At 32.0% G+C, this 26,370-nt stretch overlaps 1 protein-coding gene across 1 annotated transcript; it reads right to left on the minus strand.

The window, feature by feature from the left end:
* Nucleotides 1-988: 988 nt before the first annotated feature.
* LOC111394430 (hippocampus abundant transcript 1 protein) lies at nucleotides 989-9,125 on the minus strand. The gene is made up of 13 exons (XM_023020256.1): nucleotides 9,005-9,125; nucleotides 6,796-6,908; nucleotides 6,577-6,699; nucleotides 5,084-5,274; nucleotides 4,463-4,538; nucleotides 4,134-4,220; nucleotides 3,974-4,054; nucleotides 3,490-3,522; nucleotides 3,226-3,279; nucleotides 3,105-3,146; nucleotides 2,524-2,602; nucleotides 2,363-2,433; nucleotides 989-1,399 (listed from the first exon to the last, which is right to left on the minus strand). The coding sequence occupies exons 1-13, from the start codon at nucleotides 9,087-9,089 to the stop codon at nucleotides 1,310-1,312; spliced, it is 1,125 nt and encodes a 374-aa protein (XP_022876024.1). The 5' UTR covers nucleotides 9,090-9,125; the 3' UTR covers nucleotides 989-1,309.
* Between the last annotated feature and the right edge of the window lie 17,245 nt (nucleotides 9,126-26,370).

Raw genomic sequence — 26,370 nt, forward strand, 5'->3', positions numbered from 1 at the left:
GGGGAATCTTATTGAAGTAACAACCCACTAAATGGAAGGGAAGGGAGAGGACAAGAGTCATGGAAATATACAGGCTTACTAATAATAACGTGACACGTGTCCAAATGATGCAAAATGACCAAGAAGTCCCAAAGCTCAATAAATCTATAAATACCTTGTGGTTTTACAATAAAAACAGCCTATATATGGTAAAACTTAGCCAAATTCTTGCTCTTCATCTCCTAGAACTTTACCAACGGCGGTCACCACTAGAAAAATCCTCATTGGAGCTCTGATGGTCAAAAAAGGGTACTGAGGGATGATTAAGCAAGGAGGTGGTTCAGAATGTCCCGACTTGTGCCTTTTTAAGGTCAATGCTAACTACCTTATCTAAAAGTTTGAAATATTATATAATAACCAATTGTGTTTGTTTAAATTGTCTTCAGCCAAAGTGACCGACTTTGTAGAATGTAAATTCTATATATCTAACAATATCATATCTTATACAAGATGATAAACAGTATTATACTAAGCTTGGATGAAATGAATGTTAGTTATCCCAACCAATCTTTTAGTTTTTCCCCAATAAGAAAAGGGTAACTTCCAACAAAATTACAGTGTTTAATCGCATGTAGTGCTTCTTCTCCTACGTGTCGGTACTTGAGAAGTAAGATCGACCCATAATATTGTATATTTAGGTTGAAAGTCATCTTTTGTAAGATGAGATTTTGCTAAAAGTTGATAGTGTGATCAAATAAACAACTTCATCTAAGAATTTAAAGTTTTAGAAACAAATCATATTCATTTATTTAACTCGTGTCTTCAACGTGCCACTCACGGGCACACAAAATTCATTATTTATCAAATATCTGATACATGAATTTTTTTTTATTTTTTTTTTTTTTGGCATAATGGATGACTACAAGACTTAAACTAATGTACTTTGCATGCCTCCAATACCATGTTAATGTCATGTATAACAACTCAAAACATGTATTCATGTGGCAAAATAACGAAAGAATGAAGATATTATATTCTTCCTCCTTAAAATTCGATAACAAAATTACAAATACTACTTTTCTACATCACATAACCATAGGCTACATCTGCATGTCTTTTACATCCATACTAGTTTCTCTCCTACTATACAGAAATGTTGACTCCAAATAAAAGTATACCTAGAACATTAAATATAGACAATAATACATCTTTTTGTACTTCAAATCCTGTCTGTCTTTTCTTCCACATAGCCTCCAAGATTGACTTCTCTAGTTATAAAATTAAATGATTTCGAGGGGCCATAATGGGTTGTCATGAACTGTAATTCAAGCTAAGGCTCCTCAGAGTTGGAATTGTCAATGCTGCAACTTGTAGGAGGATTAGTTGCTCTTATCATGGTGCTTTGAATGAATGCTACCATCTGTACAAACACAAAACTTCTTTAGAATGAATTTGTAGTTGAACTACATATGTTCATGCATCAATATTTTACCTAATCCGCACGCACTTATCCCAATTATGTGCAACTAGAGGTGTAAATTGAGTTGGACTCAGCCAGTTTCAAGATTGCCGCCCTCAGTTTTTTAGGCGTGGCAAGCTATTAAAATTATTTGGGCAATGTGGGGACAAGTCAGGCATATGGGCTTTTACTTTTGTGCATAAATCTTCATCCTCCTCCCCCCACCCCTTCATATATAGGTCTGCCTGGACCAGCCTAATAAGTTTTCAGGAGGTTCTATAGTTTTATACACGAGGGATTGACCAATCACTTTTTGATGCATGCCTACAGTGTTCAGACAAAGTTCTTTTTCCTAAAGGCCGGTCTATGAGCACTTCTTTTTTCTTCGATCAATAGGTTCCAAATGGATCTTGGCAATGCAATCAGGATCGAGTCAGACAAAAAATCTCGGCATCTAGGTTATCGAACTATCACAATGGGATTGTTGAACGTACACAGCCCATCACAGACTGTCCATGGCTGGACCCATGCTTTTCACCTGCCTGGTGGCCCAGCACATTTTGTAGGTGAAAACCCTGTTCTGGAAATTTATTGATCTTTTCCCTTTCATTTGATCCCAAAAATCATATGAAAGAGATGTATCAACTAACAAGTAAACAGTTTCACCACTAGAACCAGAAAATGACAACTGATCTATTCCATTGTCCAATACCATCTAACAATATGTATCAGACATGCACTTCCTTTATGTTTGTTACGCAGGATTCGAACTAACGGATATATTAGTGAAGAATACCAAATTAAAATCTTCTCTTATCTTGTGAACTACCGTCCACTATTGGGGGTATTAAACATGCCATTTATGTAATAAATTAAGTAACAGAAATAATACAGAGCTGAGTATCTGCAGGAAGAAGCACCTACCGCAGCAAAGCCAGAGCACATAATACTGAATCCTGGAAAATGAAATGGTGCACTATCTGACAGAAACAAAGCTGAAAAAAAAAATTGTAAAAAAGCAGATTATCAGATTACAATGAGTTCGAGGCTTTTATTGAATTTCGGAAAACAATGGTTCTACTTACCTGTTAAAGGGCTGAAAGCAAGTGGAGACACAATGTTAGCAAAGGAACAGATGCCTGTAATGCATCCTTGAGCCTTTCCCTGAAAGGAAAAACAATGTCAAAATCAGCACCCTCTGAAGGGTCCAGAGAAAAAGTTTACAACACAATTCGGAAGTATTAGTTACTGTGTATTCAATAATACAATGACAAACTAAGCCTCATTCTCAATAAAATTTGGGTTTCCAATGTGTCGGCACTTCAAATTATTCATTGCTAGATCCACTAGAAAATCTAAAGCAACAAGCTCCACAACAACTGTAACAAGCCATGTTTGTTTTTATACACTCTTCCCTCTTCTGACTTCTTGCGGTGTCTCTTTAGGTCCAGCTACTTAGTCAATCTCTGCACTACCTTTATTTATTGGCATATATTTTTCGATTATTATCTAATCTATTTTAATATGACCGCACAAACATCTTAGCAACCTCATTTCTGCTACGTTGATCATTTTATGGACAATTTTGTCATCTACCAGGGCAACAATCAGAACAATAAAGCATAGCTCATCAAGATTAACGTGATATCGATATTTCAAAATTCACCTGTTCATTGGGACCAATTTGTTTGGAAGCAATGCTCCTTAACTGCAAAGTGCAATGCACGGTTAAAATTAACGCTTAAATCCATGTTTAAGACCTGTGCTACAAGAAACAAAGAACTTACACATGGCATTGCAAAAGTAGCCACAACAGAGATCATGGCAGCAGCATAAGGAACCTACAAATTTAGAATTATCAGCGTTACTGAATGTTACATTTGAGTTTTGCTTCTCTAGAGAAGAAGAGAGGCTAGGAATATGAAATTTCAAAATGGGGTGGCCAGCGATGGTCTTGACTCTTGACATTTACGTGATTTGTGTAGATGAGATAGCATAATGTGAAAAACAAATTTATTGAAATTCGAAGGAGTAATCCAGTAAGAACATACCCAGGGGGCCCATGCAATGCCATAAAGAACCATCTGCATTGAAAGTAATAGAACAGTTTAATCAAAAGTTACGGAATTCATCCTCCCCAACTCCTAGAGAAATAATGAACAAAACAAAATCAGAAACATAACACATAAACACATAGATTTATAGTAGTTTACCCTTAATGTGATAGTTGCGTTCACTTGCTGCTGGATATATTTCACTATAATGAAGGAGATTACAAGGGTTTTAACACACCTCTCTGTCTTCTCTAAGAGAAAAGGCCCCTCAAACCCCTTTTATATATAATAGGAATTTTCCCGATAAGGCCGATCCATGTTCAAGGAGAAAATAGTAAAATTGGGTTCCACAGAGTTCAACATACAAGGCGTAACCTTTAAATGAAGTAATTTATATTTAAACTTTGTATGAAAGAGCATCAAGCACTGAGACTTTCAGATTATTTAAGCTAATTCCGATAGGAAATGGCAATGTCCTTACATTAGCACAGCCGAAAAAGAGCCCTATTGAAAGCATCTTCTCTTCTCCCAATAAAGGAGTTAATACGGGCATGAGAATCAGCTGCAAGAGTTCAAAACCGAACATGAATAAGTATAAGAACTTGAATATATGCACATATTAGCTCATGAAGGCTAATTACCAGCGATATTGACCCTGCTATCCCAGCAATTATCATCAGATCAGCGAATTCATCTTTGTTGAAGTGAAATTGAGCCTTCAAGTAGTACTGCATCATGGTTAAATGAAAAACAGGCCATTATAAATCCATTTCTGATTTTCCTATAAAAGAGCACTATCATGAAGGACCTAGACAACTGAAACCAGAATTTGTAAAACTTTCTGTAAGTGCATCACTTAAAAATCGGGCAATTCAGACTTCAAACTAAGATATCCATTTACAAGTTATCTGTAACTGCTCAGAGTGGAGACATATGACATCTTTCATGGAAAACAATGAAAGAAACATACATTTAAAGAAGCGCCAGCGCCAACATCTGCAACAGTGACGAAAAATGCAACGGAAGCTGCTTTTGAAAATGTGGAGCTGCAAGATAGCAAATATCAATGTACAGTTAGAAACGGCAAAATAAATATAAGGAATCTTCTCCCAAAGACAATCAATATTCTTCCTCTCTTGTTCAAGTTCACAACTTTTTCCCAATTTTTTACATTTAACAAATTGTCTTCCACCAATATTTCCCACGTAATTATAGAGTAATGATGCAATCCAAACTGAATGAACAAAATTTCAAATTGAATGTCACCTGACTTCAATGAGGGTATTACTCGTTTTCGTATTTGTTGTTTCGATTTTAAATTATTTCTTCAATTAGGAAAATGCACCACCCTCCACCTCCTGTCAACAACGCCACCAACCCATCAAGGATTTTAGGTATAAACCATCACTCTCAATGCCCTTGTGCTAGTCCATAAGGGTATTTTAAGTATTGGACAAATTTTTGGACAAAGGCCATGGACAAGCCTTATGATCCGTCAAAAGGAACGGATAATAGTTAATTACCTCAAAGTAAGTTTAATTTGCTATTTATAAAACAGAATCAATCTCTAGCATGAGTAAATGTGGCTAACCTAGTCCTTAACAAGCAAATGGTATCATCCACTGAAGGCAGATTCTTGAATAGCTGCCACTTTTTTGTGGGTGCTTTCTCCAAAAGACAAGTAGTCTCTGTGTTCTTTGCACAAATGCTGTTGTTCATCATTGACTCAGGAAGGAACACTCTCATGTACACCAGTGATATCACTGCCATTGATGCAGCAACCTATACACAGACATCATATAAAGAATTACATTAAAAAAGGAATCGTTACTTGATTTTATTTATTTCTATGAATGCAGATTAACCCTCTTAGCATCCTCTTCAAATAAGAAAATAGACTGCCAAATTAAGAGATGAGGGAATAAAACTCCATCCCTGCCCATATAAGGAGCAAAATTCAGCCAAGTTCTGATAGAACTTCTCCTGTTCAGTCCAAACACGACTCTATCACACGGACCTCAAGTGACTATAAATGACTTCCTACCAACTTGTCAGCTACATCTAGTTAATACAAAATACACATTCCTAACTTATCCTGTCAATTATCTCTCTTTATAGTCATTTCACCAACATAGGCATTGGAGCATCCCCGGAAATACCCAGTTATATTTTTATGAGCGCACTCCGACATCTCCAAAGTTGCTTTTAAAGATCACTGGCAGTTAACAGACTTTAACAGCAATATTTATAAAACATCACTGAAATTTGTCATAATTGTTAACTAATAAGGCAAAATATCTAGAACACCCTTATTGGAAAACATGATATCAATATTAAATGATCAATACAATAAGATACAGTGGGCATGTACCTATATAGTCATATGTTACAGGATAAATCCAATTTCGGTCTGAATACTTGAATATGAAAGTTATATCCGATATATAAGAATTTGTGTTACTGATAGGACCTCTTAATATGGATCCCTATCAAACCATAATGCTCAAACAAGCCATTCAATGGTCTAGAAGCTCAAAGGAACCATTTTCAAGATTGTTAAATATATAAATTACGTGACATGCACGTGACGGAAGGTCCCCACATTGATGAATAGGCATCAATTTTTCAATTGAATTGGGTCTATTTAATCAAACAACCTCAAATTGGGCTTGGGCTAGGTCCATTAGCCCACTTGGCCCTTTTCTATATGTGTGTCGGTGTATGAGAGAGAGAGTTCATTTGCAATCAAGATATGAATGATTCTAACTCTAGCCAAATTCTCTCTCCCGTCTCTAGCTCTCATAATCTCTTGTCCGATAGTTGACTTGATCATCAGAGTGCAAACAGTCACAAGCCTTATTCTCGACCCGAGGCCTTTGCCTCCTTATGTTGTGCTCTGGGGTGCAGGAAATGTCGACGTGAAGGGGAGGTGGTCGGAATTTTATTGGTGCAAATATTGAGGTCAACAGTGTTCTTAAACGAGAAACCATCTTTTAGGTGTCTGATGCTAAGGTATAAATCCAGTCCATTAAATAGGACTAGTCCTTTAAAATGGAATCCCAAGTCAGAAGAGTATATACTTACTTGAAAAGCAGCAGAAGTGGAGAGGAAACGAGTAGAGAAATTCCCAAACACGAAAGAAGCAGATGCAATGCCAGACATTATTCCAAATACTGAAACCCTTCTGCTTTCAGGAACATTATCAGCCTGTAATCAAACAGAAAATATTGTTACATTAATTGGTTTTTCTTAGGTAAAAATCCTTCATAGAATTTATTTGAACGAGTGAAAAGAAGAACATACCACGTATGCAAGAGCAAGAAACTGAACACTTCCTTCAGTAAACATGGCAATGACAGTTTTGAGCACATAATAAGTGTAGAAAAAATACTTTGTCCTGCTGCAGGCCAATATCACTGTAATGGCAAAAATATTAGTCAAACAGGTAGAGCAAAATGATCATTTTTCCAAGGAAATTATTTCATTATTGGTAAATAAAATATATTCCGACCATGCCTGTTTGATAAAGCTTTTGTGATTATAAGTCAGGATGTATGAATAGAGGTGGCAATGAGTTGAGTTAGACTTGGTTCGGCCCATGTACCCACGAGCCCAACTAGTCAAAGTCACAAGCTCTTTGACGAGCCAAGCTCGAGCTCGTTCATGCACGAGCTTTACTCTCGAGCTTGGCTCGTGCTCAATGACCCAAGACCACAAGCTCGAGTTTTTTTCTTATTATTTTTTATTTATTTTTTGTGTGTGTGAGGGAAGAATGGGTTTTTGAATAGTATTTTTTTTTTTTTTGGGAAAAATATGTAGTTAAAAAAGAAAAAGATTTACTTGAAGAATATTTTTTTATGAGAATATATGATTGAAAATAAGTATGAGAAAAAAAAGGTTTTGAAAAAATATTACCAAACAGGGACTTAATATGCAAAGTGAACAAAAAATCTTATCTCCAATTTTTTTATTAATCATTTAATTTTAGGCTCTTGATGAAAATGATATGACGATTCAGGCTACTCAATATTGCGCTTGAGCTCAACTCATAGACAATTTGACCATACATTAAAATGAGCGTCGAATCAAGTTGAGCTCGATTTTCAGCTTGCTTAGCCGAACCGTGCTTGGGCTCATACATGCACGCTCTTCACGGGCATGCCCATAAACTTCTTATATCGAATTTATGTAAATTCTATTTTATGCCATAGTGAATGTTACTTTATGTTGTATATCTTTTTAAAATAAATTTAGATAATTCTAATTTTTAATGAAAAAACTACTATGGCTCATTGGCGGGCTCGGCTCTACAGGATTAAGGTCCATGGCCGAGCCAAGCCATCCCACTAAAGGTGTCTAAAGATCCAAGATTAGTCCGGGCTACCAGATGAAACACGATCCATGGATGACCTGAAATTATATTTTTCTTTTTCTTTTTCCTTTTTCTTTTTGCTTTATTTTGTTTCTGTTTTTATACTTTTCCTTTCCTTGGAGCTATTATTCTTTTTTCTTTTTCCTTTTACCCATGTGAAAGATTCCTTGAGAGAGAGAGAGAGAGAGAGAGAGAGAGAGAGAGAAGTGCTGGTCAAAAAAGGCATGTTCGATATTGATTTTGAGAATTTATTTTTTGATCGTTAAAGAGAAAAGTGAATCTCATTTGTGAGTGAAGAATTTAAAAATGACGACTGAAATAGTGAAATAACGATAAAAAAATTGATTTTTTGGGTAAAAAATTGCTACCAAACGGTGCTGAGTTTCTCTTCTAGTATTTTCATTTTGTAGTTTTTTATTACTTTTTGAATAAATGCACCATTGGTCCCCAATATATTTTATCTCTAGTTAGTAATTATATTTTAAAAGAGATTATTTTGGCTTCCCAACCTTTAATTACAATACCACAATCGATTACAAGCAGAAACTATCTTAATTTTTGTCAAATTATATGAAAACCCTTTTGAAAATATGGCTTAGTTTAAAGTATTGGGTAACAAACTCAAGTTGAGAAACATAACATAATTTCGTGCAATGGCACGAAAGAATTTAGTAGAGATTTGAACAGTTTTAATCAATAAGGACTTGTTGTATACTTCTAATAGAATTAGTGAAATAACTTCTTTTTTAAAGATTGAAAACCAAATTACTACAAAGACGATATATTGAGTTATTTGTATAGAAGTCGAACATATAAAAAATTTATATATTTATGTCTTCTCACACGCAAGTAGAATTTATACATCCTTTGAAAAACATTTGTAAATTGGTGTAGAGCAAAATTTAAATATAAAGAACTCATATTTCGTTCTATTCTTGTACTACGTTCTTTAATCGCTTCATATAAAGATTGAAGTTACTCCTCTGTTACACTATCACGACAGATCCATTTCACAAATTATTTTTACACAAAAAGTATTCATAATAGCTTATTTTAGCTAAATAACTTATTTATGATAAAACTTATTCGATAAACATCTTTTGCCAACATTATAAGTGAGAAGTAAAGAAGAAGTAATACCTAAAGGGAGAATCCCAAAAGTCATAGGGAAGGTGAGCATCACTTTTCTCCCATATATGTCGGAGAGATTTCCGATCAATGGCATCACCACCAGCGACCCCAGTCCAATTATCTACCGTACAGTTCATGCAAATATAATTAATTCATTAATATATTGAAACAAAAGTATATCTTAAAATATTAATAAGAAATTAGAATTCAATTGAATTTCAACAAGTGCACGTGAAGTATTCAGTACTAAATAATTGTTGATTTTGAAAATGAGATATATATATATAAATGTTGATTTTGCGTTTGCATGTAAAATATTTTACTATGTAAATGTATGGTTGAAAATTAATTTAAGAAAAAGAAATTTTGATTTAGTGGTTGCCAAAGAAGGACTTAAGATACACAAAGTTTTCATTGAAATAAATTATAGAATTACTTAAATTAAATGGGCAAACTTAGATTCCAAGCAATATTATTGTGGTCCTTTGGGGAAGTATCTATCCATATATATAAAAAAGGATGCCAACATCAATCTCGTGTCACTTTCTGACAGCTAGTGAGTCATGACTTTCTAAGCAAGTTAGCCCCGTTTCGCCCATTTTGTGGAAATAAAAATTGGTGAAATAGTATTTTTTTTTAAATGAGTTATTAAAAAGGAAGGAAAAGTTTTCGATTTACGTGTAATATTATTTTATGAAAGATTGTGTGATTGAAAATATGAGAGGGAAAAATGAAATATAATGGAATGAAAATTAATGGGGACCAAACAGGGCTCACTTTGAAAATGTGTTTAAAATTTGAGAAAATCATCAGCATTATTTTTTGAACGCATTATAGTGTTACTTAGCCCCCGTTTGGCTCCCATTTTCTCAAATTAAAATGGAGGAATAATTTTCGATTTACGTGTAATATTATTTTATGAAATATTTTTTGATTAAAAATATGAGAGAAAAATGAAATTAATTTAAAACACTTTTCAAAGTTGAGTGCTAATAATGAAACAATTTAAAATTTAATGATTAAAAAAATAATCACAATATTTAGGCTCTAAGGTCTATTGAACCGAACTAATTTTCGTTAAAAGGTAAGTAAGTTGACTATTATTTTCAAGTCGAAATTATAAGTCGTATCAAAACTCTATTCAAAGAGATTGACCATCCTGTCGATGAATAAAAACTAAAGCATTACAAGACTAGCACAAGGCTGTGGACCGACCATCGGACAGTATTCAAGGAATGAATACACAATAAGTAAAAAGTTATGGGCATCACTATGAGTAGTGCTCGTAATCAACTAGCCCAAAGGTAGGGTACTGACTGGGAGGCGTTGACAGTCTTCCCGATTGAACACTCACAATAAAGGATGGGGTCACTTTTTCTGAAATTTTTTATTCATGCGGGTCTCACACGCATGTGAGAGAATGTAAAGACTTCTGTCAACAATTTTCACTTAAATTAGCTTAGACCCCGTTTGTTTCTCATTATTTGTTCATTAAAATGAAAAATATGACCCCTTATTCATCACATCAAGTCACCACATTTGACTTTCTATTTCTTGTGTGGGGCTCATAATGACTATATTTTTCATTCTCATTTTTACATTAATGTTTACCTAACGGGGCCTTAATTCTTTGTGAAATTTTTATAAATTATTGAGATTATAAGTAAGCTCATGTTTGTCATTCATTTTTTTATATATATTTTGCATGTAAACTTAATTTTTTTAAAAACTCTTTTTTAATGACTATCAATTAGAGGCTAAATAAAAATGAGTTGTGAATAAATAAGTAGTACTTATGAATTCTCAAAATATGTGACTAAAAAGTGATTTAAGTGCTTATAAATAATTTACAAACATGAACGAAACATAGGCTAAGTATTCGGTTTTGGGTTAGGTCGATTCAAGTGACCTTATTGAAATTTAATTATATTTTATTTTGAAGAAATTAAAGGTAATCACTGGCTGATTTAGTGGGAGCTGGGCCTAGTCCAATTCAATATTTTAAGTATTCGGTTTTGGGTCAGGTAGATTCAAGTGACCTTATTGAAATTTAATTATATTTTATTTTGAAGAAGTTAAGGGTAATCACTGGCTGATTTAGTGGGAGCTGGGCCTAGTCCAATTCAATATTTTATGTGTAAAAAGGATTTTTTTTTAATTAGTACATTTTTTATGTGTAATTTTATTTTTTAGCATATTAATTCGACTTACAAAGAACTAAGTTTGGACCTGGGTCTGTCCCAGGGTGATGCATTCTAAGTTTAGTTTTAAATAAAGAGTTATGCCACACGAATCGTGGGAGTGACCGCGGGTATGATTGTGTACACACACATGGGAGTGGGGATTCTTTAATTTATGCGGGACCCACTCATCCCATGTGAGGATACAATCATCCTCATGGTCATCGATGCAGATCGAGTGGCTTAACTCTTAAATAAAAGTCTACATGGACCTCAAATAGGCACAACAAATATTCGGGAGGGATGGGAGGTTGATTTAGTTGAAGACGGAAAAGACTAGAGGAGTTTTGATTTTCATCTTAAAAAATGTCGACTTGTTTGGACAAGTAACTCAATGAAGTATTATGTTCATTTTTAACCAACGAGGACCCTTAACAGAGATTGGTCGAGAGACGAATGGAATTGAAGAAAGAGAGATGGGGCGGTTGGGGGCGGGGGGTGGTTGTGTTTGAAGATTTTTATTTTATTTTATTTTTTACTTTTTGGTGTGGGTGGGGTCGAGGGTGGGTTTGGAAGACAGAGAAGGAAAGATTGCATGGAAAGCAACTATATATATGGATTCACTTATAAAATTGTAAATCTTGCTTACACAGGAAGGTTTTGCTTTATTTTTACTCACCTGTTGAAAAGGCATTGAAAGAAATTGACTCAACAAAAATTTAAACCTTGAGTTTGTTTGGTACCGATTCTTAAAATCAATTTTTTGATCGTTATAGAGAAAAATGGGTTTAACTTATGAGTAAAGAAGTAAAAAATGACAGCTAATGAGTCTAACTTATGAGTGAAGAAGTAAAAAATGACGGCTAACCATGTTAAGTAACAATCAAAAAATTGATTTTTTGGCTTGAATAATCAAAACCAAACCGGGGCCTTTTCGGGAAATATTTTTTTAGAAACTTTAAAAGTTGTTTCTAATATCCAATAAAAATCAAAATTTAATTTCAATCACAATTTATTTATTTATTTATTTATTTATTTTTACTATTTATCATTGGTACATTTTGTGGTCCCACCATATTTCATGCAACAAAAAAGTACAAATTTTATATACCAAAATTACACTGATAGTTGCATGATCACCAAATATGAAATATCTTAGTAAATTCGTTGGTAAATTATGATCAAAGCATATTAAAAACTGTGCCAGTCACATGAACAATTTCTGTATGTCAGCTTCTTTAAAAGAAGAAAAAGTCATCAACTGCACAAATGAAATAATGTGGATAAAATAGGGAAGAAAAAATTGAAAAATAGAAAAAATTTCAAGACAAATATTTTAACCGCTGTAAGGATAATATTTGGTATGGAAAATACTACTGAAATTTCAATTTTTTTTCCCGCAATTCGACTATCGACTAGTAACTAATACAACGTATCAAACATGTCAATAGTCTAACGACTTTGAAAAGATGACATAGCTGGCTCGATGCATTCAACATTACTAAGGATGAAGAGACTAAGATTTTCCTTTTCATTGTCAAACAATTTACATGTAACTAAAGCAAAAGAAATGCAGAAAGAAATAATTACCGCTTGTTGAAAAAAAAAAAAAAAAAAAATTTTTTTTTTTTTTTTTTTTTTTTTTTTTTTTTTTTTTTTTTTTTTTTTTTTTTTTTTTTTTTTTTAAAAAAAAAAAAAAAAAAAAAAAAAAAGAACCAATTGCATTAACTGTAAAGTAAATAAAAAATATAAAAAAATGTATACTTGTGCCTTGCTTAACAGGAAATAGATAAAAAGATACTTAAGCATTTGTTTCGTCACATTATTCGCAAAATACGGTTTTCATTCTCTTTTTTTAAACCATATATTCTTTAATAAAATAATATTACACGGAAATCAAAAATTTCTCCTTATTTTTTATCCACATATTTTTCATCAAAATACTATTCTAAAATACATTTTCATCAAAAAAAATGGGCTCAAACAGAATATTAAAGGATATACGATCGACCTAGTTAACCTAATACTCTAAGAAAGACGAAAACGACCATTATGAGGTATCTAACGTGACATACAGTAACACGAAGTATGACGAGGTACAAGTGATAACAGCCTTCATTATTTGAAAATGAAAATGGATAGAATAGTATTTCTTTGAAAAATAAATGGTTGAGAATAAATGAATTTTTTTTTATTTACGTGTAATATCATTTCATGAAAAATTGTGTGATTAAAAATAAAAGAAAAAAAATTGAAACATAATGGAATAAAATTTAATGGGGGCCAAAGAGGGGCAATATATCTTCAGATGGGTCAAATTTCATATACAAACATCTTTGGAAGGGTGATGATGAGACCCATGCAGGTGATACAGAAGTATCATAATTAATTGGGTCGTTCAGATACTCTTATCTATTTAGCCCCCGTTTGATAATAATTTTTCACTCCAAAAATTTGATTTTTTGACCATTATTTTATTATTTAAATCGTCATTTTTTACTTCATCACTCATAAGTGGGATCTACTTTTTCTCTCTAACGATCAAAAAATCAATTCTCATAATCACTACTTAGCAGAACCTTATTCTTATTTCTAACAATCTCGTGATTTAAAAAGAAATAAAAAAAAGAGAGGAAGTTGAGTGGGGTGGGCGTGGGGTGGTGGGGTCACGAGTCAAAGAGTAACCAAAGCGCGACAGTGAAAGGATGCGTAGCTTGTAAGTTGATGAAAGGCATAAAATGAAAAGGGTGTCATCAGTCATGCTTGCTTACACTTTAATGCGTACAAGGTTAAGCCAAAAGCAATAAATCACTGTGCATTGATTGCTTAATTAGAGAATAATCAATTATGGAGTATGCGCCGGCATGATGAATTACTGGGCTTTTGGCGTGCCTCGTGTGGGGTTCTTTAAAATCAACTTGAGAAAATTCCTTCAATCTGTCATGGCTGCAATTATAACTTATTCTTTGAGCGTAGAATAAATCGGATCGACATCATGTATTGGTCCTTTGTGTTGAACATGACAACTTTCATTTAATGTATATCGAGTAGACCTCCATAAGCCCGAGTACAAAGAAAAATGTGAAGAAAATAAAGAAGGGTTATCTATAGAAAAATGCGACGAAGAAAAAAATTGTTTTCTATAGATATTTTAGATATCAATGTAAGTGTATTCTGAGTTCAAATGATATCTCTTATTGTGAATGAATCTCACAATACTCGTATTCTTCACGCGTGCATGCATTCCCGTGATCTATGTCTGACAAAGCGAAGAACTAATGAGGATCGAAATTGAATATTGTATGTAGTGTAGAATCATATCAAGGTTGGGCAAAAAAATTGAAAAATCGATCAAACCAAACCGAGTCGGGTTGGTTTGGATTGGTTTGAACCAAAAAATTGGTTTGGTCCTATTAATTTTAACCATTAAAAAGTCGGGTTGAGTTGATTACGATTTAAGCAACCAACCCATTAGTTAATCGATCCAACTAGCAAATACAATTTTTTTATTTTATAATTCATCTTTTTAAACGTAAAAAATAAAATAATAAAAAAAGTTATATAATTTTATTTCAAATAATTTGTTTACTGTCTATATTTTTTCTACAAAAACTCTAAAAATCTAAAGAAAAGAAAGCAAGAAGAAGAAGTGTTTGATGTAAACTTTGAATTTAAATTGTAATCTTACTTTCATTTTGGAGTAATTGTTTGTTCGTAACTATTGGATTTAACCCAATATAGATAGACAATTTTTTTTTTTTTATTAACTCGCACAAATTCCACCCCAATTAACCAAACAAAACCAATCCAAACCAAATTAGTTTGATTTGGTTCGGTTTCAGCGACTAGATCGTATTGGTTTGGATTGGAATTTATCCAAACTGATCAAGTCAGTTTCGGTTTTGAGTTGGACGCAAAATCAACCCAATTCGAATCACGCCCAGACCTAATCATATCCAAAACTCTTTTTCTGAAGTTCTTATGCTGAAATTTTTTTCTATAAATTGACTATGCTAGTTGGCTCGCTCGGAGTAAAGGATCGTAAAAAAATAAATTAATAATAATAATAAATTCAATAGCCCCTTCCTCTTGTTGCCTGATACAAAGTCAAGCCAAAATAATCTAGGCTTGCTCGCTTGAATTTGTGTGAGCAGAAAACGGCCAGCACATATTTCGAAAGGGCACTCCACCACCGGGGAAGAAATCATCTCTTCTGAAAGTTATCTCTTTGCGGAAAGATGACAGTTGGACCCCAAAATGGAAATTCAATCATGATTCTTTGGTTGCAAAATGTTCGTGTCGACGATCTTTGACAGCCATAGATATTTTTGAGTTTCACATTAATTTTCTTAAATCAATTTTAACTTGCAGTATTCTAATTCTAAGTTTAATCTTCAAATTTTTTCTCTACTATTTAGTTTCTTTTAATATTCAGTATTTTGTTATAATAATCATAGAATACAAATAGATTTTATTAGTGATGAAATTAAGCAGTTTAAGGGGAGTTTGAGCATTTCAATTGGCTACGGTGTATCTCAAAATGTACCAATTAATTTGAAGGATATCAAAGAGGAAGAAATGCTCGAAACTACTAAAAGGTCGAAAAAAGAATTCTCAGATTGTTGGCCACATATATAAATCTTGAAATTCCCTTAGAGTTAGCTAGGTATACGTATGTGAACGTTCTTAATATGTTACAACCAATATAATTATAGGAATTTAGTCTTCTATCATAGTGGAGGTGTAACGAAAAACAATATCTAATTGTATCAAAAATTGTACGCGATGCATATTCAAGTTTTATCAAACGAACGATCAAGAATAAAAGAAGATATATTTGAGACTTTAATATGTTTGAAGGACTTGGAATGTGAGAAACTATGCCTACATTGATTGTAGCTTGTCTGAAGCACGAAAAAATAAGGAAGGTTGTAACTTTTATTTAATTTATAATTTGTGTAAATTGTACAAATTTTAAAATTTTTAAAAAAATGTTAGAATTGTAATTAATCTAAATTTTTTTTTTTTTAAAAAAAGTCGGTTCAGCTTGGTAAGGCCCGAGCAAAAAGCTTGGGTCGAGCCTACATTTTTTGGCCAAGGAAAAGCACGGCTCGGCTCGGACCAAAAAATTTCTAACCATTTTTACTTGATCAAAGCCTAAGTTTCGAGTTTTGCTCGGCTCGTTAACATCCCTAACTATATTTTATCAACTTTTATAAAAATATATTAAAAAATCTGATTTTTGTCTAAACCAAACAAGTGTGTAAGATTATTGAGTGTCAATCTAAGCAAAAAAATGAGTTACAAAGAAGTAGAGAATATAATAGAAGTAATGTCATATATAGTTGGATTACTAGCTCGTTTATAAGTGTTATTGCTAGATGGAAAAAGTCACTTTGCCCGAATTTTGATGACAACTCGGTTGATCGATGCTCACATTCTGAAAGGTTCCGCGTGAATTTAAAATGCCAACCCTCCCCTGTGTGTATATCCGGTCATCCCCTATGTTAACCCTTATATTTGTGTAGCTCGGTCCTTGTAAGATAATATCACAATAATGTTGGAGTATGGATAATAGCATTGGAGTCGAGAGATTATTAGGTCATATAGGTCAACCATTAACTGGTTTAGGTGATATTATTAGATAATATGGACCCTTTGTGTTACACATGAAGCAACTTTCACATAATGTGATCGAGTTAGACCTCCATAACCTCAAGGAAAAAGAAAAACGTGAAAAAAAAAAAAAAGGGTTTTCTGTAGAAATCTTAAATATTAATATAAGGGCATTCTATGTTCAGATGATGTCTCTTATTGAGGATGAATCTCACAATACTCATAATCTCCATGCATGAATGTATTCCATGTCAGTCTAAGAGAACTAGGGTTAAATCAAAATTAAATATCGTATGTACTATAGAATTAGATTTGAAACTCTTTTTGAATAATTTCTTCCGTCTATAAACTTTCTTCGATGAATTGACTATGCTATTGGATCGTTCAGAGTAAAGGATCGCCAATAAGGACATTTTGATTGTTGGAATTGAATTAAATTCAAAAATAAATATTGGCTCAAACATGATGGCACAATTCAACTAGAAAATCAGAAAAGGGGTTCGGCCACTACATTACTATGCCTTTGTTTGGAAAAGATTATTGGTAAATTTTAGGAACTTTTCGAGAGGAATAGTTCAAGAGACTACGAAATATGTGGATAATAATGAGTAATAATTTTTTAATGTATGATTAAAATTAAAATTTAATTTTAATTAAGTAATAGAAATAACTTTTAATTCTGAAATAAAGATTTTTCTAATTGTTTTATTTGAAAAATCAAAATCTTCTCCAAGTGTGCACACAGTTAAAGTTTTGGCCGTAAAATTGGGGTTCAATTGAGTCACCGGCTTTCAGTATGGGACCCTACACTAACACGATCCTTACAAGGGTGAATAAACGTAGTCGTTGTAGCGTGCACTGGCCAACTTGCATTTCCAAAATCAGATTAATATATTAATCCTGAATAAACATTTAAAAAAAAAAATTACCGATCACCATCGATAATTTTTGACAGCCACAATTAATTATTCAATAAATTTAGTCCCTATTTGGTCTCAATTTCTTAAAATTCATTTTTTCTTAAACAACCCCACAATTTTCTTTGGGCGAAGCACTCTATTTTAGTAGTGCAATGGATTAAACTTCGAACATTTCTAGATGTTTTTGTAATTTTTTGCTTAATTTTGCGAGATTACATGTTTTAAAACTATTTAGTGTATTAAGAAATTTAATCCTTTTAAGTTTTTAATGGTAGCCTTCCTCTTCCAGAAAAGTAGAACTTGTGAAAATGTATTAGTAATATTGATATCATTTGATGGCCCCATGGTGTTATTTCCGTAATATATATATATATATATATATATATATATATATATATATAATAACTATCTCATTGAAATCTTGTTTGGCAAAAATCCAATTGTATAAAAATGTTAACAATTGAAAAAAGATTACAAATAAATTGTAGTAATAAAATACAATCTCGGTAACACCTTGTCAAGAAAAATATAGCAGGACAAAACATGATAGAAGGAAAAAAAGCACAATTACTCCACCTAATTTTGTACGTCAATGTCTTCAAGAAAATTTAGTGGGAAAAAAAGTGATGGCTACAATAACATGATGATTTGAAAAATAGCTCTTGTTGACTTTTCAAGAGCTTCGTGCATATAAGAGTTATTATGAGGGTAAATGTCTTGTATGTTATGGACATTTATTGCACATAGAATATGTCTTGTTAAAACCTTATTAGAAAATACTCTGTCGGAAAATTTTAATGAAGAAAAAGGAGTACATTATTCTTTTAAGTACGCTACAAAAAATTGTCTTGTTAAAAACCTGGTCAGAAAAATCCAATGGTACAAAAACTTTGGTCAAGGAAAAAAAGAGTGCAATGCATATTTGTTTCCTCTCATAAAAATATCACTTGAATATATATTTCAGGCATAAAATCCTTCAAGGATAATATTAAATCCATACAAGATAAGTTGGCTATATTCACATTTATTACGTGCATATCAAATTTCATGCATTGTCATGCAAACAAGATGGAGACACTTATGATTGCATCCACCAAAGGATAATTATCTATCTATACAAGTCTTCATGAAACTCATTATGAAAAATTCGTACACTTCATATTACAAATTTACTTTTCTTCCCCCCCCCCCCCCTCTTTTTTTTTTTTCTTTTTTTTCTTTTTTTCCCCCCCCCCCCCTTTTTTTCCGTTTCACATAAGTATACAACTTTAGATGTTCAGACTGTAGATCCAGAAAATTTAGATTTCTCTAGTAAGTTTAATTTTAGTATGATCGCGTCATTTTATTTTGTTAATTATTATTTCGATCAATATATTTCAGCGACTTTATTTTGATTCATCGCTATTCATAATGTGATGTAGTACTTCATATGCAAAAGTATTATTGACAAGTTTTTCTTGTCAATTTGTTTTTTTTTTCACCATAATGACATAACTTATTGAGATATTTCAATTTTCAATATATCAGGTAACTGAACATCTTTTGAGATTTTATAATTTTATGTCTATATACTCATCAAAATTATATGTTTGTTTAATGGGACCATATATATTTATTGCTCCATTTTCATTTGGATTTTTTTTATTTTAAATAAAGTTGAATATTATCATGTTTCAGGTGTGTTATAAATTTATCAAACATAATATTGGCTAATTATCCCCCAAGACATTAATTTGAGTTGAGACATTTAAAGTTGGTATGTGAAATAGTATTGATCTATTTGGTTAATAAATATATCTAACTGAATTATCTTTTAAACATCTGGTAAGAATTATCTTTTATGAGGGGTTTAAATATTGATGTATTTGTATATTATTTGTACATTATTAATTCTCCCTCTAATGCTAAAAGAATTATCCAATCAAATTTTCAATCAAAAAATCTTTTTTTTTTTTTTTAAATATCACCCCGTTAGGACTTGAAATATTGTGTAAGGGCTCAAACTATACATTTCTTTTCAGCATTCTTTACTTTCATCTCAATACAATGTGGTGGATTAATTCTACATATTTTGCACTAACAAATAATTAGATAAAGAATCAGGCTTTGATCATAAGCCAATGGGAGAACTTGATGTTGGCATGATGCATAATAATATTTCCTAAACAGAAATGATAATTAGTTTGTTCTCAATTAAATTAATCGGAGGCGTATAACAAGCAATAATATTAAATTATTTATTGACATCTCAACTAACACTTATTAAAATATTGTGATTGATGATCATTAGCATTGACAAGACACATCGTCTTTATTGTATAATATGAAATTTATGCTCAAATTTTAAAATTTGAGTAGTAATTTCGCAAACTTTAGGTGCAGACACCATACAATCATCTAGTATATGTATTAAATTTATTATATAAAAATAACATTTAGATAGTGACGATCAATGGCCAATTTTCAATAAAATGAACAAACATCATATAGGAATTAATTTAATTAAAAAATCTTCTAGTTCTTCATTTAATATCCATTCAAATTCTTAATAATTTTTGGTATATTATTGATCCTCAATGGTCTTCAATATAAGATATAATTCAATAATATTAATTAAGCACAAATTCAAAATGATATATTATTTTAAATATGTGTTACTCCGAGATTACATTGCATTTTATTATTGTTCTTTAAAAGCAATATGTCAACATGCTTATGACATATTAAAAATTATAATTCATACTCTTAAGGAGCAACAACAAACTATTATTTAGAAACATTAAGAGCTTGTTTGGGAGTGATTTTGAGAATTGATTTTTTGATCGTTGGAAGAAAAATGGGGTCTACCTGTGAGAGAAGAAGTCAAATATGACGGCTGGAATAATGAAATAACGGTCAAAAAATCAATTTTTGGGGGCAAAAAAGCGCTCCCAAACAAGCTGTAATTCTTCAAGAGTATATATTTTAACAAAATATAATATTTGCAGAGTTATGCTTTTTCATGAGCAACAATATGATAGATTATCAATTTAGGAAGATAAAAACAATATTTAAAAATTGATTGAACTCTCCGATGACAAATTTCAATTTAATTAATGAAATAGTTTAATTGATTTATTAGTTTAATATAGTTTAATAACATCAAGCAAACTTTCTAGTTGATTAACTAATTGAATATATCATAGTTATGAAATCAATCATAAAATTGCAAATAATATTGCACTAGGCCACCAAAATTGATTGCGTGGTATAGGCCACCATTCTTAAAGTAAAAGAAGGAATTCACGTCACCGAAATACATTACTGCTATATGTCACAAGAATTAATCAATTGGTAGAAGAATTAATCAATTGGTACATGCAATGTAAACCAAAAAAATAAAAAAAATTATTACCTTCCACGAATTCGTTTGTGACCAGAAGATGAATTGAAATAAGAATTTCTTACTAAACTTTGAATAAAGCTATCGTGCTGATAATGTATTATAAACTAGAGAGAAGGCAATAAATTTAATATTGCACTAGGCCACCAAAATTGATTGCGTGGTATAGGCCACCATTCTTAAAGTAAAAGAAGGAATTCACGTCACCGAAATCCATTACTGCTATATGTCACAAGAATTAATCAATTGGTACATGCAATGTAAACCAAAAAAATAAAAAAAATTATTACCTTCCACGAATTCGTTTGTGACCAGAAGATGAATTGAAATAAGAATTTCTTACTAAAATTTGAATAAAGCTATCGTACTGATAATGTATTATAAACTAGGGAGAAGGCACTAAATTTATGTATTTTATTAAGAATTAAAGTCACATATTTATGGGGAAGAATTAGGGTTACAAGGGATACAACAATCATAATTATTGGAGCTGTAAGGATACAAAAGTTCACAAGAATTAATCAATTGGTACATGCAATGTAAACCAAAAAAATAAAAAAAATTATTACCTTCCACGAATTCGTTTGTGACCAGAAGATGAATTGAAATAAGAATTTCTTACTAAAATTTGAATAAAGCTATCGTACTGATAATGTATTATAAACTAGGGAGAAGGCACTAAATTTATGTATTTTATTAAGAATTAAAGTCACATATTTATGGGGAAGAATTAGGGTTACAAAGGATACAACAATCATAATTATTGGAGCTGTAAGGATACAAAAGTCATTCATATATATATAATTGACTTATATTATATCCTACCACTACCCCCACAGACCCCCATCCATCAGACACCCCTATCCCATCCTTAGAAAATTTTAGAAATTGAAAACACATCTTCTAGAGATTACGTTTGATCAAATGGAACAAACTCCACCCTTAGAAAATTTTCAGAAATTCAAAATCTTTTCTGGATATTACACTTTATCCAATGGAGCCACCCCCACCTATCCACCCGACCTGAACTATGGAAAATTTCCAAAAGTTTAAAACGTTTTCTGAAGATTACACCCGACCCATGGACTAATTGTGTTATCTGTGATCATATTTATTATTTGTGATGAAACCTATGTTTTATGTGACTGAATGTGAATAAATTTATTTTCAATGTGACTGTCTAATTTATGATTGTATGTAATCAAGTCACAAACCCATGTTATTTGTGATTAATGTTGTCGATTTTGTATCACGCAAGTGTACAGATCGTAGCAAGTAGTAAAGTGGATCTAAGAGTCCGGATATCATTCCCATGAGGACTACTATTTAATAATTGGTTCAATTATTCCTAACTTTAATTTGATTAAAAAAAAAACAATGAATTAGATGTTGTGATTTTTGATAGAATTATTTGAAAGTATTTGGTTGCATACAAAAGGTGATTTAGAGATTAAATAATGAACAAATATTAGGGCGGAATGATTTTACCTACTGATCACATTTACATCTTAAATTAAGATTTATATCTCATGTAGTATTCGATCGAATTCTCTCATTGTATTCAATTTACCCCTCTCAAGTTCTCATTAAATTTATTTAATTAATTCAATTCCATATATCTATGCGAATCTAGCTTAGTTAAACGAGTTCTTTGTCTTAGGAATTCAATTATGACCACAATAATTAGTATATGTATTTCTACTCTTTATACCAATATACCAAATTTTACTACATGGTCTAAATCCTAAACTCATATCTCTATTCGTAAAAAATTTACAAAATCATTAAATTAGTGATCAAGTAATTAATGCATTTAATCCATAGTAAAATCAACACGTGGAACAATAAAGATCAAGAATCTTAAATAGAATATGTAAAGGGTCCCAAATAGGTACATTATTCGCCCTAACAAGATTTAGTTATTCGTAATAAAGGAAGAAAAACAAATAAAAATAGAGGAGTCCATCATCGGGTTTTCAATTTAGATGTGGGGAAGTGGATGAATCTTGCACCGAATTCTTCTTCTTGTTCCAAATCTTGATTTACAACCTTTGAATTGTTGTCTTTCTCCTATTGATTATTTCTTTTGGTTCTCCAATTATGTTCTCTTGCCTCTCAATGTGTGAATCCCCCTTCAAGCTGTGAAAAAAATTGTATTTATACGTGTCTTGCCATGTGCAAAAAATAGGGTTTTCATGGACTCCAAAATGGGCCGAAATCCTTCTTAGGTTATGGATTGGTGGCATCGTAGCGCGACATCAAAAATAGGTGGTGGCGCTTCAGGGCAACATTTCGGACAGAGAACACCTCGTTTAGTCTTTTTGTCATAACTTTTTCTCCTGATATCTAATTGAGGCGATTCAAGTTGTATTAAAAATATAACTCAAAGGACTACAAATTTGTTTCAGATATTATTTTCAAATTCGATCATTTTCTATGTCAAAACCAGGTCCCAATATGAGGTTAAAAATGGTACATAACTTTTTTTTCCAGTTTGAACTTGATGTGTGATCATATTTTGATTATATTTAATCCCTTTGATATCTTTCTTTATCCAATTGACTGCGAGCACTCTTGAATCTTCATTATGACATCCGACACAACTTTTGAGTATTTACACTTTAATCCCCGAACTTTAGATCTGTTACAACTTAGCAATTTTCTCCAATTTTGCACACTTTTGCTTCTTCCTTCAATTTCTTATATCGTCATTGAATTTTACCTATTTAACACAAAACGTAATAATTTAGACCATAATTCATCCGAGAAGCAATTGAATATCATTGTTTTAAAGTTTTGAATAAGTGTATAAAATACACTTATCAAATACCTCCAAATTTAAACATTTTTTTTGTCCCCAAACAAAATTATCATCTAAATAACTACGAACACACAAGCATGCGAAAAATAATTAGTTGGACAATCGAGCTTTTTACCTCAAGATTCGATATTTTGATGTTTATTCTACAAACATGATTCAAATTCACAATACCATATCGATATCTACTCTTCCAGTGCAAAACCGTCATGTGTGTGTGAAGAATTAAGAAATCAACCATGACTACACAAGTTGTTTCAATGCCCGACCTTCTTTGATCAAATATATCCTTACAATTCTCGTAAGATTCACACACCCCCAAACTTGCACTTTTGCACTCATTCTCAATGTGTAACATAAGGTTGAATATTTTATTACTATCATCACCCTCTCAAGTTCAGGTGGACTTTACTAGTTGCAAGTCACCATTTCAGTGAATAGGAATTCTCCAATTATTCGACTGTTTCGACCACCACGACTCAACCAGCTAATTATCCTTCATAAAAAGTCAAGTTCCCTCAAATAAGTGTTAGGATTTAATCAAGGTATTGAGTGCTTTTGCTCTTTTCATGTACTTGTTTTTTTTTTTCACAAATTATTTTATTTATTTATTTATTTATTTTTCATTCTCTCCATTAAACTTTCTAGATGACCTATGTAGCAGACTTTAGACCGATGACTTCCAAATAAGATGATTTTAGGGCACCAAGTTTTAAACACCCTTACAGGCTTACTGACCCGAGTCAAAAAGGCTTCGAAGAGAACCATTTTTGTTTCAAGTGCAGTTTCATCTTTAATTGCCTTCTAAATGACCCCTGTAGCGAGCTTTAAGTTGATGACTCTCAAGTCAGATGACTTTAGGGCACCAAGTTTTAAAATACCCATTGCAGGTTTAATTATTCGAGTTATGAAGACTTCCAAGAGAACTTTTTAGATTTCAAATGTATATGCCTTGATTAGTGCAATGTCTCCTTTCACATACTTATTCAAATAAACCAACCTCCAATTTAAGACTTTCACCAATTTTTATCTTGTCAGTCTAAGGCAATCCACACATAGATTTTCACATATGGAATCCAAATTCAAATCTGCATCTTCCTACAACTGTAAAATTATCCCCAAACTATGCTAAATTAGGTCTAAGGATAAATAATTTATTATGATTTAGGTAAAGCATCTATGTCCATTTAAATCAACCTATCTAACAAATGAATCAACTCGTTTCATCACGGTTTCAGACTCAATTCTAGTGTACGTATAATATCTAGTTTTGCAATGTTAAGTTTCAATCAATCTAGCACGCATCCTATCCACGGTTCATAAATCTACACCAAATCTTAAAGTAAAACGTAATTGTAAGCCAATTTGTCCAACTCACACAAAAATTTAGGTAGGCAATTAGGCAATTAATAATACAACCCCAAATTTAAACTAAATATTGTCCTCAATGTGAAATTTAAAAGAAAAGGAAGAGAACTTCCCTGAAATGTCTGTATTGCCTATTATATTGTGGTACCTTGATGTTGAATTTGATCGACTCTTTTTCTTTCCTTTTTCCCAAACTTGAGATTTGTCCCATTTTCTCCATATCCATGTTGGTTTGAGTGTTCCGAAACGTCATGTTCCTAAAAATCAAATTTGAAAAATTAAACTTATAGAACAATGATTACTTGGCTCAAAAACCTAATAACCAACTTGAAAATAGATGGGATATGGGTGATGACTCCTAAATAGACTAATAAATAAACTAAACTATCCTATAACTTGAAAATAAAATAAATAAAAAAAGAAAGTTTGGGTTGCCTTCCAAGAAGCGCTTAATTTAAAGTCTTTAGCTAAACTTTGGCACAAGTACTTTATGGCACTTTGAGTATAGCTCTGGAGCCTCTGCTTAGCTTGCTTAATTTGACTTTGTTCTATATCTCATACGTCCTCCAAAATAATACATTTTCCTTTTGAATATATTATGACTTGCCTAAACTGCTCATTTCGAATTTAATAAAAAATACTTCGATCTTCTCATCGTCTTTAATCACAAATTCAATGAAGTTTGATGTTTGCTTACTAATCTCCTCTTCATTGAATGCAACCGACTCATCTGGTTCTTTCGCGATTAATTTATCCATTTTTACGTGTTCTGCATCTTTAGTCGTTAGTTCCTCGGGTTGAATGGAATCCTTCATCGACATGTTATTTGGCTCGTATGGAATTATTTGATCTTCAATCTTCTTATATTTTTGCATGATAATGTCTCCCGTAATTATTTCTCTGTAATCAAAATACTCTTTATATGGATTATCGAAGATATGTTCTTTCACTTCGATTGGAGTTACCAAATAAGAGCAATTTTTAGTATAATAAAATGCACCATAGTATTCACATGTCGGTCTGATCTCTTGATAAACAATTGATTTGATGTTTAATCTCTTTGGCCAACTATCTTTATCAAATTCGATAGG

This window comes from Olea europaea, chromosome 5 (assembly GCF_002742605.1).
Source record: "Olea europaea var. sylvestris chromosome 5, O_europaea_v1, whole genome shotgun sequence".
NCBI classification, from domain to species: Eukaryota; Viridiplantae; Streptophyta; class Magnoliopsida; order Lamiales; family Oleaceae; genus Olea; species Olea europaea.